Source organism: Centrocercus urophasianus, unplaced genomic scaffold (assembly GCF_019232065.1).
Source record: "Centrocercus urophasianus isolate 14NV4802_14NV808 unplaced genomic scaffold, USGS_Curo_1.0 seq_12, whole genome shotgun sequence".
Taxonomy (NCBI): Eukaryota; Metazoa; Chordata; class Aves; order Galliformes; family Phasianidae; genus Centrocercus; species Centrocercus urophasianus.
In genome coordinates, this window is record NW_024884364.1 from 15,824,767 (window position 1) to 15,837,420 (window position 12,654).

General features: G+C 40.4%; 1 protein-coding gene across 2 annotated transcripts in view; it reads right to left on the bottom strand.

The window, feature by feature from the left end:
• The window catches only part of POU2F1 (POU class 2 homeobox 1), a 109,378-nt gene that overhangs the window by 55,849 nt on the left and 40,875 nt on the right, over positions 1 to 12,654 (bottom strand). Inside the window, exon 1 of one of the 2 annotated variants that reach the window (XM_042810804.1) lies at positions 5,117 to 5,196. The exons of the other annotated variant lie outside the window; for it this stretch is intronic. Within the exon in view, the coding sequence (XP_042666738.1) occupies positions 5,117 to 5,135 (19 nt within the window). The 5' untranslated portion in view covers positions 5,136 to 5,196. Of the gene's footprint in view, positions 1 to 5,116; positions 5,197 to 12,654 lie in introns of those variants that run through there. 2 annotated transcript variants of the gene reach the window in all.

Genomic DNA, 12,654 nt, shown 5'->3' on the forward strand with positions numbered 1-12,654 from the left:
AACACCACATTTCACTTTTGTATTGGTGTACGTGGAACAATACATGGTAACCATAACACGCCAGCATACTGCCCTCATTACGGCACTAGTGTCTAGTATATTTCACCCTGAAGATGACTGGACACAAAAGCTTTATAATAGTGCATGACTAAGCAATCCACCAATGCATACTGCAAACACGCAGAGAAAGGCTGCTTTCTATACGTCATTATAGCCAAGATCAGTTGATACAGTTAGCCCTAATTTGACATTATACAGAGCTACCATGTTTTAACTCAAGACATTTCCAAGTCCCTGTTCCACAAAGCAAATTAAACCTAATAAACATTTTGTCAAACAGAACTTCAATATGCTATTAATATATTTTTTAAATCACATACTTCAACAAAAATAAACTGATATTAACATTGGCACAATCCTCTTAGGATAATTATGCACAAGACAGACAGCAGCCTGTTCATAGTCAGAGCTGCAGACCAAGCTCTAATTTTAGCCACCGCCTTTGACTTTGGCTAACAAAACTGATTTTATGTGAAAATTGCTAAGTTCACTCTGAAAGCCAAGAGTACTTTTCTGGAAAAGTCAAATAAAATTGGCCTCTTAAAGAATTACAGGTCATTATACAATTGCTATGAACTGAAATTTTAGCCTACAGCTAATTTTACTTCTCTCTCCAACTCAAATCATAACTACCCTTTCAAACTTTCCACTGCACAAAGCGTCTTTCAAAATGATCTTGCGTACCTTTTTTGAAGACAGTTAAGCACAGGGACAGCAAGTCAGGAATGCTAATTCATCTTATCAGTGCAAGACAGGAGATACTCTTAAGTACCTAACATATTCATATAAACGGGTTTGGTTGTGTGTTTAAAATCTCACTTTTGTCCACAGATAATAGCGGCTATAATGGTTTAAGTCATCTTTACAGTAAGAAAACTGTGGTCATGAGATACTTATAGCATAGTTTGACCATATTGGAAGGGAAAAAGCATAACAGGAGCAGTGGAAGAGACAGAAGAGGCAACATTAAAGAAATAATCTTATTCAGAAACTGCAGTATTTTCGCTTTAAGGGTATTAAGCTTTCACAAGCAAACTTGGCCTTGCTTGAAACTGATGTCTAATACTATAATCCCAGTGAATGAACTGAACAGTTCTGCCTTTCTCTCACTGCCCACAAGTCACAGCTTACAAGAAAGAATCCATGTTGCATCTACAAATAAGTTTCACTATAAGTGTTTTCAGAAGCACTGGATGTAAATTTAGATAATTCTACTGTACAGACAGCCCTTTATGTTCAAAACCCCACCTTTGATCCACAAAACATTTTCTTAAAGTCATGGAATATTTGAAGAGTAGCAAGCATTAGATCTTCACATTTTCTGATTTAAGACCTCATGTGTCACCCATGTTTTCAAAGTTTTCATCACTATCACATAATAACTTGAGGATTTTTCTTTAATTTTAATTTTTATATTGAGCACGGCATCATAAGCACTGACTTCAGGAATTAAATTCAAAGTAAAAAAACCTAAAAAGTCCACAACTTTACCACCCTTTCGAGAGTAAGTTTGTGTTATTTCACCAACACGCTGTATTTGCAACCAACAGTTGCACTTTTGAATAGCTGCAGTAGAGTACTCAGTTGCATTCAATTTAACTAAAAGTAGCATAAATATGTGCAAGTCATCCTTTGAAACTGCCAAATTCAAGGCGGGGATCTTTAACATTAGAGCTGATGTTCATTCCTGTACTAAACCTGCATGTGAAAAGTAGCACTCCAGTGCTATGCAGGCAATTTATTATTTAAAAAAAATCAAAACTGCTTTTAAAAAGTTCATATTTGAAGGGAGACACCTGTTTGAGGTAGTTTGTTTTTTTGTGACACAGCTGTGGGTCTCACCTCCCCTTAAAATTACCGGTTTGTCCGATTTGAGTTCTTCAGGCTAAAACATTAAAGCCCCAAAGCAGATGCATACAGTTTAATTAGTGAACTTTTCTAATTACTCAATTACAAGATTTTCATGCCTGCCATTGCTATTCAGAGGAGTACCGCAGGACACAAAGTAAAGACTGTAATGAAGACTGATGTGAAGTTACATGAACACGACACAAGGGAGGGCTGAAGAACACCATCTGTAAAACTTCAGAATTTAACAGAGCAAGAAAAAAAAAAAAAAAAAAAAAAAAAGCAATCTAAGGGCATAGATCTGCACAACAGCAGTACTGAAACTGAACAACAACAAAAAAACAGCCTTGAAAGCTCACAGATCCTTATGGGAGGCTGCAGATTAGGCTGTGTGGCATTTGGCACACAGAGGAACCTCCCCTTGCACGGATGGGCAGCCCACACTGCCACCTAAGCCCTGGGGCTCACACAAGCAGCCACAGCACACCTTGAAGCAGTCATTTTTATCGGCTGCATACTGGGATGGCATTCATAGGAACACGCCTTCCACACGTGAGGTGGCTACTGAAAGTGTTGTGCATGCATTTGAATGGATGATGCAGTTGCACCTAGTGCTGTATTGGGGCATCCTTAGTATTCTGCCCCCCTCTCTCTTCACACGCACCAAACAAGGAAGATAGCATACAGACTGTAAACTTTAAGTTATTCCAATACACATTAAAAATACAAAGCATTTGAGTAATTTAACTATTCCCAAATCCATAACTCACAAGTAATTTGTCTGACAACATATGAACACTGGTTAAGCCACGCTCAACTACTGGCTGCAATATTTGCCTTAGCAGCTGTATGACTTGTTACATCTCTGAAGTATCACTGTGTGTGCATTCCAACAGCATTACATTTGCCTCCCCATGTCCACCCACGTAACATGAACAGATGCTCAGAACTAAATACCATTATTTTAAAACTCACCTGGTAAATCAAAATAAAAAGCATTTTATAAACATGCTGTTTCTGTTCCCAGCTTTGACAAAGAGGTAATAACTAGTCTAGCTTGACGAACGGGGGCTCTACAATAATAGAATAATTCAACATATAACTTAACCACACAATTCAGCTCAATTCAAATCTCAGAGACTCCACACTACCTGTCATTAAATACACTACAGCTCACTCTCAAAATACATACATCAAAGTCACCAGCTTAAGTTTATTATGATTGCTGCTGGAGCCAAGTGGATACATCAAAATCTGCATAGGTGGTATTTAGCTCTAGCCAGCATTCTGAGTGTTTGTCAAACAAATTAATAGAGAAAAAAAAGCCCATGCAAAACAGATCATGACAGAAACTGAAGCTGCTCTGTAGTTACCACCATCCTTTGCAGAATCTGATTCTGATCTCTTCCGTAATAACTACCTCCAATCTGCAGAAGGATATTGCTTTACTGCCCCCAGCACACTGATCCAGACACTATTAACACCTGTAGGAACTACAAGATATGTCATGAGCATGCCTCTTTCTGAAGCTTAAATTATTTGATCTTAAAGAGGGAAAGGCCACATTCCAGACAAGCGGCTTTGTCTGTTACAAATGGAACAATGATTGCCAGATGTGAGGTCTGAAGGAAGCAGTAGTTACACACTGCAGGCTCTGGCTCCATCCACCCGCACACCCACCAGGCAGCTATCATTTTGGCTAGTCAGAGCTAACGTAAGATTGCACCTGCTATCAATCAAAAAAAAAAAAATTACTGGGCAGCTGGGTCTTTAATTTATAATTTAGGAACGGCAGGTTGTAAAAACTTCACCTTCGCTACACATGAGTATTATCTACATTAGTTCTTCCAGGAAACGTTCCCAAGCACCCCTGTGTCAGTTTTAGCAGCTACGCTATGCCAAAGCAGTCAAGGCACTGATTGGCTTTTCCAGGAAACAACCACAAGGGCTGTTTTACCAGCAGTAAAGCTGAAGGGCATGCGGTATCACCGCCACCTGCGGCTGTGATTGCAGAGCATTTGCTGGGAAGACACGCACGTTTTGTGTACATGCAGGTGGACACACGCCACTGAAGACAGGAATGGGTTATTTTTAGAGCAAGCTGCAGCACAGGTAAGTCTTCTCACACTGCTCCTGTTTCTGTAACCTATTTTGATTGGAAGCATCACATTGACAGAGTCCTTTCACAGGAGATTCATTATTTAGGCCTGAGCCACAGGGTAAAAGAAATCAACTGATCAACAAAAAACGTTATAATCATATCCAGAAGACTTTAATTCTTACCAATTTCTCACTAAAACAGACTCCATACATGCATCTCACTGTTTTGATAGGAAAATCAAACATGAGAAATCGGACATTTAACTCCATAGGACCACATGCATCAATCACTGCTATAGCTGTGGGTAATATGTGCTAAGTCAGCAAAAGGCACTGCTCCTCCCAGAGAGGCAGCCCCCAGCCCCAGCGCCCTGCTGCACCTCCTGCACTGCCACCTGGGGAACTGACTGGGTTAGCACTAATGTGACCAGAGCTAGAAAACACACGGCTCAGTTATCTGATCCATCAGCAGAAAGGTTTCCCACCGCTGAAGTATCAAGGCAGCACAGAGGTGGAGAAAACAGGAGTGCTGGCAAGAAGCTAACAAGAAGGAGGAGCAACAGTTACAATCATACCAGTCAGTCCTTTTAGCATAGACCTGTCTTGGAATAATAAACCCCAAATTTAAGAAATTACTCTGAGGAATTTGGAAGAAGGTACTAATAACCCTATAATATCATAACAGGCTAAATGATAGCAAATAAAAATAAATAAATAAAATTTTTACAGTATTAATGCCTTAGTAATGTACAAACAAGATGCTGCCTGACACAACCACTACAGACTGAGAACCTGAACCTTCAAGGGAAAAAGGGAAAGAGCTGATCTATGCTGTCATCTGCCATTAACATTCAGGTTATTTCCACCTCCCCCAAGCATTCAGATTCACATTTCTCAAAGTCTCTAAGCCCACTGTTCTGAAAACAGCTCAAATACTCCAGTAAGACATTCCTGCAGCAAGGTGCTAGGGCGTTTTGTCAGCCCTGCGGTACGAGGGCAACAGCAGGTGAAAAGCACAAAGAGCAGTCAGCATACAGCACTGTCATAATTGCTTTTGTCCAGTCTTGGTCAACAGGTAAGTTAATGTAGCAAGAAAGAAGCAAAGTACTTATGTGCCAGGACGCCATAATCCACAAAAATCCAGCCTCAAACAGTCTGAAAGCTGCTAGCTGACCACTGCTTCTGACTTGAATGAAAATTGTTCCACAGCCTTCTTAGGAAGTTCTCACAGTCATCACTGGAAAAAGAGCAATTTCAGTGTTCAGAAAAAAATCAGGCTAAGCTTTGCAGCAACACTCTACATTGCACTGACATTTTAATATTGCACTGAGTTGCAATAACACACTGCATGACCTGTGTTCCATACTGCCTTCACAAACCTTCACCGCAACACAAATTACTACATAGGCAAAGAAAGTTGGCAAATTCTCTGGGATTAAATTAAGTTAAAGGGAATAATACCAAAAGGCCCCTGTGATGCTGCATTTCTAATAGGCCTCACCACACTAACAAAACACATGAATGGCTGCAAAATTCAGAACCCTGCACTGGTCCACAGGAGCCATGAATAAGGGCAGCCTCCCACCCCATGTGAGAGCCTCAAAACGACAAGCCCTTTCTGCCTGCCTACTACTCCTCTTCTCTTCTGGATTTTCCCCCAACTTTAATTGAATGCAAATAAACCAGGTGTGGTCCCCAGAGTAGTAATCTCCAGACAGTCCCCACTGAGTTCCCATAGCAACTTGCACAGCCGGCCACTGGAAAGAAGTTGTATCTGCTTCATATTGGCCACAGTGTTCGAACACTCGCTGAATGAAACATCAATTATGGCATCTCCTAAAGGAAACATCTACTAAAAAGCACATCCATTTTGCTTTGATTGATACAGAAAAATAAAAGTATGGATATGCTCTGAGTCTAGCAGCCACTCAGCACGTAAAATGAATTGTTATTTACAGAACAGGAGCAACGTCTGAAAGGAAACAGCTTTTCTCTTTTTCTGCAATACACTGAAGTTTAACCAACACTTGGAAAATGCCTATCATTCAATAAATTATAATCAAGAAAAACTTAACTGAAAGGAAATAGAATTCCAAATACAAATCCTTCTGGTCAGTACGTATCTTCCACAAAACAGCATCTCTAACGAGTACTTCTTAGTATTTCTGATTTTAATTCTATTCTGTTTCAGCTTTCCAAGTCTGTCTAAAGATGGAGTGACCTTGTAACCCACACAAAAAAGTGCACAAGTTTTAAGTAATCTACTACATTCCTTACCTATAAAACTTGTATCCTTAGGACAAGGGGGAATGGTTTTAAACTGAGACAAAAGAGGTTAGGTTAGGTACTAGGAGGAAGTTTTTCACTCAGAGAGTGGTGACACACTGGAACAGGTTGCCCAAGGAGGCTGTGGATGCCCCATCCCTGAAGGCATTCAAGGCCAGGCTGGATGTGGCTCTGGGCAGCCTGGTCTGCTGGTTGGTGACCCTGCACACAGCAGGGGGTTGAAACTAGATGATCATTGTGGTCCCTTTCAACCCAGGCCATTCCATCATTCTATGATATTACAATTCTACTCATTTCCCTATTCTGTGCCCCACTGGATCAGGATGCCCATGGCCGAATCCAACACAGCCTTAAACTTCCCAGCTTTTTTCTTCCCACAAATCACAGCTCAAACTTTCTGGGCCAGACAATGTATATGAACACCAACTCCCACTTAATCTGTTCAACATTTTTTTGAGCCTATGTAAACTTCTAGGAGTCATGCTATGACAATGAGTTCCACAACTTAAATACATACTTAAAAACTTGATGTTTTTTAACTGATTGCAAATGTGATCTTTTGTAGCACTACCTCATTTCCTCCAGTTCTTGCACAAAAAGAGACGGTGAATCATATGTCTCTATTCACCTTTCCATAAGGCTTCACTGACTTCTGCCACAGCTCTATCTTTTCTGGGATGATAATCTTTAGCCTACACAGATGTTGATAAAAGTGTGATTGGCTTATATACAGCGATCTCCAAAGCTCATTTTTTACATCTTTTAAATGCAGGGAGAGAAGAGCTGCACATTACAAAGTATGCAGGACAAAGAAGTACTAATATAGACTTCAGCACAATGCTGTTTTTTCTTATTTTGCTCTGCACTTTGTTAAGTCTGAGCATTGAATTTGCTTTGACTACTGTTGAGCACAAAAATGCAGCAGGTATTTCCATGGAAAAATTGTCACATTAAAGATCTTGCACTAGGAGTGGTATGCATGCCTATCCTACTCTACATAAAATTAGGACTTTATCTGTCTTTTTCTCCGCTTTCACAAACACTACAGGAGCTTAGTATCATTAAATATCACCATTTGTTTAATCTGGTTTCAATTTGACATCTTCTTACGAGAGTAAGGGGAAAGAACAGTTAGACAAAAATGGCGCAATCTCCTTTCCTTAAGAAATCTGGCTAAATATAAAAATAACAGTGTGATCCTTATTTCTTTCTGAAGAGCAGGCTACCAATAGAAATAGTACCAGTCATTTCCATTTGTGCTGACTTCAAAATGCCTGTCCTTGTACCTGGTCTAATCTCCTATCTTCAAGTGATCTCCGCTTTTCAAGAAGAGCGAGCCAAGCTTACCCAGGAACATTCAGCATGTAATTATGCAAGAGGTCACCATTATGCCAGCTGTTTTATACTAGAATAGACATTTATGTATAAAAGGGAAATGTAAGCAAATGGGAACAATACAGTGCGCATACCAGAAGTTAGCTATACATTTTATTCACCCACCAATATACCTATCATATTGTGGATCTGTGAACTTCACCTGTTAGCCCACCTGTGGGGACTACCCTTAATCCAAACTTGAAAGGTGTTCATTTGCTTAAGTAGTTTTAGTTTTCTTCTCTGAATTCCCTTCCAAATTTATTTCCAGACTAATCAGCAGCACTTCAAAGAAACAGCTGAGCTGGTGGCATTAAAATGACCAGGAAAACACACAAAGCTTTAACAGGGTGCAACCGCTGAGCAAGTAAAACATGCCATTTAGTGTTAAAAATGATGACTGCAAGCCCACTCGATTGGAGGAAAAAAAAAAAAAAAAATCACAATTCATTAGGGAAAAGGAAAAAAAGGCTTGTATTTGTATTTCCCTATAGGCATGGCATAGTTTGCACTATTTTAGCAGGTCCTCTCAGGTTTAAAAAAAAAAAAAAAAAAAAAAGGCAAAGAATGGAAAACTCAATTGAAAACTGATCTGCATTACAAACTATAGGTAAGCACAATTTACAGATAAAACTGAGATGGACATACAGAAGATTCAACAAGACCAAGTGTCAGGTGCTGCACTTTTGGCCGCAAGAACCCCAGGCAATACTACAGGTTTAGGGTGGTGGCTGGAAGACTGTGTGGAAGAAACAGATCCTGGGATGCTGGTCAACACTTGGCTGAACATGGCCAGCAGGAGCAAAAAAGCAATCATCCCTCTGTACTCTGCACTGGTGAAGCTGCATCTCAAGTACTTACATTCCATTTTGGACCCCTCACTACATGAAAGACATTGAGCCCCCGGAGCATCCAGAGAAGGATAAAAAGCTGGCGAGGGGTCTGGAGCGTAAGTCTTACGGGGAGCGGCTGAGAGAGCTGGAAGGAGGCTCAGGAGAGACCTTGTCACTCTCTCTACAATGCCTGAAAGGAGGATGTGGTGAGGTGGAGTTTGGCCTCTGCCGCCACGCAACTAGCAGTGGGATGAGAGGGAATGGCTTCAAGTTGTGCCAGGGGAGGTTCAGGTTGGATATTAGGAAACATTCCTAAAGAGTGGTCAGGTGCTTGAACAGAATGCCCAGGAAGGTGGTGGATTCACTGTCCCTGGAGGTGTTCAGCAAACATTTAGTGGCAGCACTGAGGGACACGGACAGTGGAAAAATATTGGTGGTAGTTGGACTAGATGATCTTGGAGGTCTTTTCCAACCTCGGTGACCCTATGCTTCTATAGCATAAGCTGGAATTTGAGAAGTTAAAAATGCAAGTGACTATTTTGGAAGCGGACATGTCATTTTGAAAGAATTTCAGGTGTAGCACCAGCTCCTACTGGTATAACAAAAATATTTAATGCTCAGCGTTAAAGAGGAGATTCTCCAAATGAAGTTGCAAATACACCCACAAATATATACACAATCCTGCTCAGATGCATCACTTAAATAAAAAATAAAACAGGTTTTGACAGCTTCAAAAATACAGAAGGACATAGCATTCTGTCCTCTACATTTCTCACTCCTGCTGCAGGTTTCTATTCATGACAGTTGATGCATGCTGAGGATAAAATTCCAATGATTACAGCGTTGTTTAGCCAGATCAGCACTAGCTCAACACATGTAACTTCTTACAGAGCATAAGGCAGGGGGTAGATGGAGGTAAGAAGGTCAGAGGGAATGAGGACTAAAGATATCAGAAGAGTCTTGAAGACAAGTTGATGGAACATATCAAAGATACCATACTGATTAAAACACTCCAAGAGATGGAGCTTTCCTTCCTTAGCTTTAGGTATTTGCTTGATGTCTCTTTTTATAAATACAAGGCATGCTTGAAGACTAAAGTTACCCAGGATCAGTTTCCAGCTGGATTTTGTTACATACCTTTGACTTCCTCATAATGAAGTCCCTTTATATACTGTAAGTCACTGTTTACTTAGTCTAACTTGGTTTATTAAAGATTCTGAATTTTAAATTTATTTTAACAGGCTTTCTTTCCACCTGAGTCCTTCATGACTCTTCTCAGAAAAAAACTCATTTTTGTTACCAACTTTCCTAATATTACAAACCTCCTAGTACTACCACTCATGGTGGTACAACAGTCTCAACAGCACTTATACTTCAGGAATTATATATTTGTTATAAAAGCTGCAAGTCTTACTGCAAAAGCCATTTCCAGATTGTAATTTATCACAACTCAATTCATTTTTAGAGTCCCTGTGCTCCAGAGGGCAGGCTCTTCTAAAGGGGAAATCCAAATGTCTTTCACTATACATTTAATAGATAGTGTTTTGGCTAAATTGGCTAATTTCCCAGAAAGACTGGTGAATCTTAGATCTTTGCATCCTCTGAAAACTTCACTCTTTCCATACTTATTCCTGATCACTGACAGATACTAAAGAATACTTGCTGAAAGACACAGCTTGTAGACATTGACTCTCCATTAACAACTACATTGAGATTTTTCAGTTATCCTGTCCTTAATCCCTTTAGTGTGTGCTACTATTGATTTTGTATCACTTTAATTTGGTAATCAATAAAGCAAGCCACTCTAAATCAAATATATTATAAAAGAGTGTATTTCATCAATACAATTACAAAACAAAGCTTTAATCTTAACAAGAAATGAAAAAGCTTACAGCAAATTCATCTGACAAGGCCTTCTCTCCTACCACAGAAAATCATATAAATTGATATGAGATTATTTTTATTGACCAAAAATTATCTCGTCACTCAAATAACTGAAACTGGCCTCTAGTTTTGAAATGAACCTGCACATTTCTCATTTTTCACATTATTGACCTGCTCATTTTTCCTATCACCTCTCTACAGCTTCCTTGGCCATTTAAGATTTACTGAAATGTAACATCAACAAATAACAGAGACTTCTTTCCAGTCATTGTAAATTACTAAATGCAAACTGACTCACGGTGCAGATTTTAGAAATTCAGCTCATACATAACCTCAAACATTCCTTTCCCTCCCTATACTCATTTATTTTGTCTCGGCTTTTAGGAAACACTTTAGACACTCAGAAGCAGAATGAGTATCCAATGAGGTTCAAACACTACATTCTAACTCATGACCCCGAGGTTAGTTAGGAGCCTGTATGACTCTTCTCATCAGCAAACAAGATAGCTTACAGTCATGCCAGATGAAATCAGTAAACTTAACAGAGAGGGGAGGGAACTTCTTCAGAAAACAGGCTAAGAAGTCCGCAAACTTTCTGCTACATTAGGATGTAGGCTCACCCCTGCACTCTTCAGAAAACACCTGCAAACAACAGCTCCACAGGCTGGTCAGTAAACTAACATCTTGCTGCTACCAGAGGAGGCACTGGGGGGTATAAAACTCACTATCGCCCTTTGTTGTTGCTGTTGTTACTCTTCGGTTGGGTTGCTCTGGCCTTATCAGTCCACAGAAGTGTTTAACTAGCACAGGAACTCGCTAAGATAAAAGCAGAGAGTGGGTGGGGGCAGGGAGAAAGAAGAGAGAGCTGCTATGGCAGTTGGCTTTGCCGCAAACTAGCTTGAAAAAGGTAGACTATTGTAGCACCATATGATTACATCAGACAATGTGCTCCAGACCGTGCAGGTACTCCTTACTTGCTAATTGGGACATAACCACTTCAGAGAGCAAAGACAGGATGCTGTTTTAGAAGGAAAGCAGTTAACAAAGTGAGAAAACCATATCTAGGACTCTTGGTCTCTCAAGCTAACAGAAAGGTAACTGAAGAACAGACTTGAGTTGGACTCCTCTGCTTCACTCACAGGAAAAAAAGAAGGGGACACAGAATCATTTAAGATTGAAAAAAAGACCTCCAAGATGATCTAGTCCAACTGCCCATCTACCACCAAAACTGCCCACTGCACCATGTTCGTAAGTGCCACATCTAAATGTTTCCTGAAAGCCTCCAGGGACAGTGATTCCATCTCCTCTCCAGGCAGCCTATTCCAATGCCTGACCCCTGTCTTAATATCCAACCTGAACCTCCCTTGGCACAGGTTGAAACCATTACCCCTCATCCTATCGCTGTTACCTGGGAGAAGAGGCTGAGCTCCATCTCACCACAGCCTCCTTTCAGGCAGTTGCAGGGAGTGATAAGGTCACCCCTGAGCCTCCTCCCTTCTCCAGACTCAATAATCCCAGTCCCCCAACCACTTTCCATAACACTTATGCTCCAGACCCCTCACCAGCCTTTTTGCCCCTCTCAGAATACACTCCAAGGTCTCGATGTCTTTCAAGTGGTGAGGGGCCCAAAACTGAACATAGTATTCAAGGTGCGGCATCACCAGAGCTGAGTACAGGTAGAAATCACCTCCCTGCTCCTGTTGGCTACACTATTTCTGATAGAAACCAGGATGCCATTGGCATTTTTGGCCACTTTGATACACTGCTGTCTCTTGCTCAGCCCAGTGTTAGCTATTGCACCCAGATCACTTCCCCCCCATGCAGCTTTCTAGCCGCTCTGTCCAAAATCTGTAGCACCGCATGGGGCATGCTTTACTTGTTTCTATTTCTATAATTAACTATAATTGGTTTTCAGTAAATGTTTTCTTTTTTAATCTGTAGTATCCCTTTAAATAGGGGCATATTGGCAATTACTTGTCTGTCAAGCAGCTTTTATTGATATAAAGTTAATACCAAGTAGCAGAGGGACAACTTAAATGAGCCTTCTCTGATTTCGGTTATTAAAGACATTAGCTATCAGTACTTGTATATCTCACTGAGCTCTACAACTCTCAGCAACCATTTGGCTGCAATAGTCAACAACTAGACTCCATGATCTGAAAGCTCCTTCAGTTTCCCTCACAATTCCTCTTTCAATTTTTACTTCATGGTGTGCATTGGAACCTTACAACATTACTTCATCTTACAGTTAATCTGTCCTATCCACCCA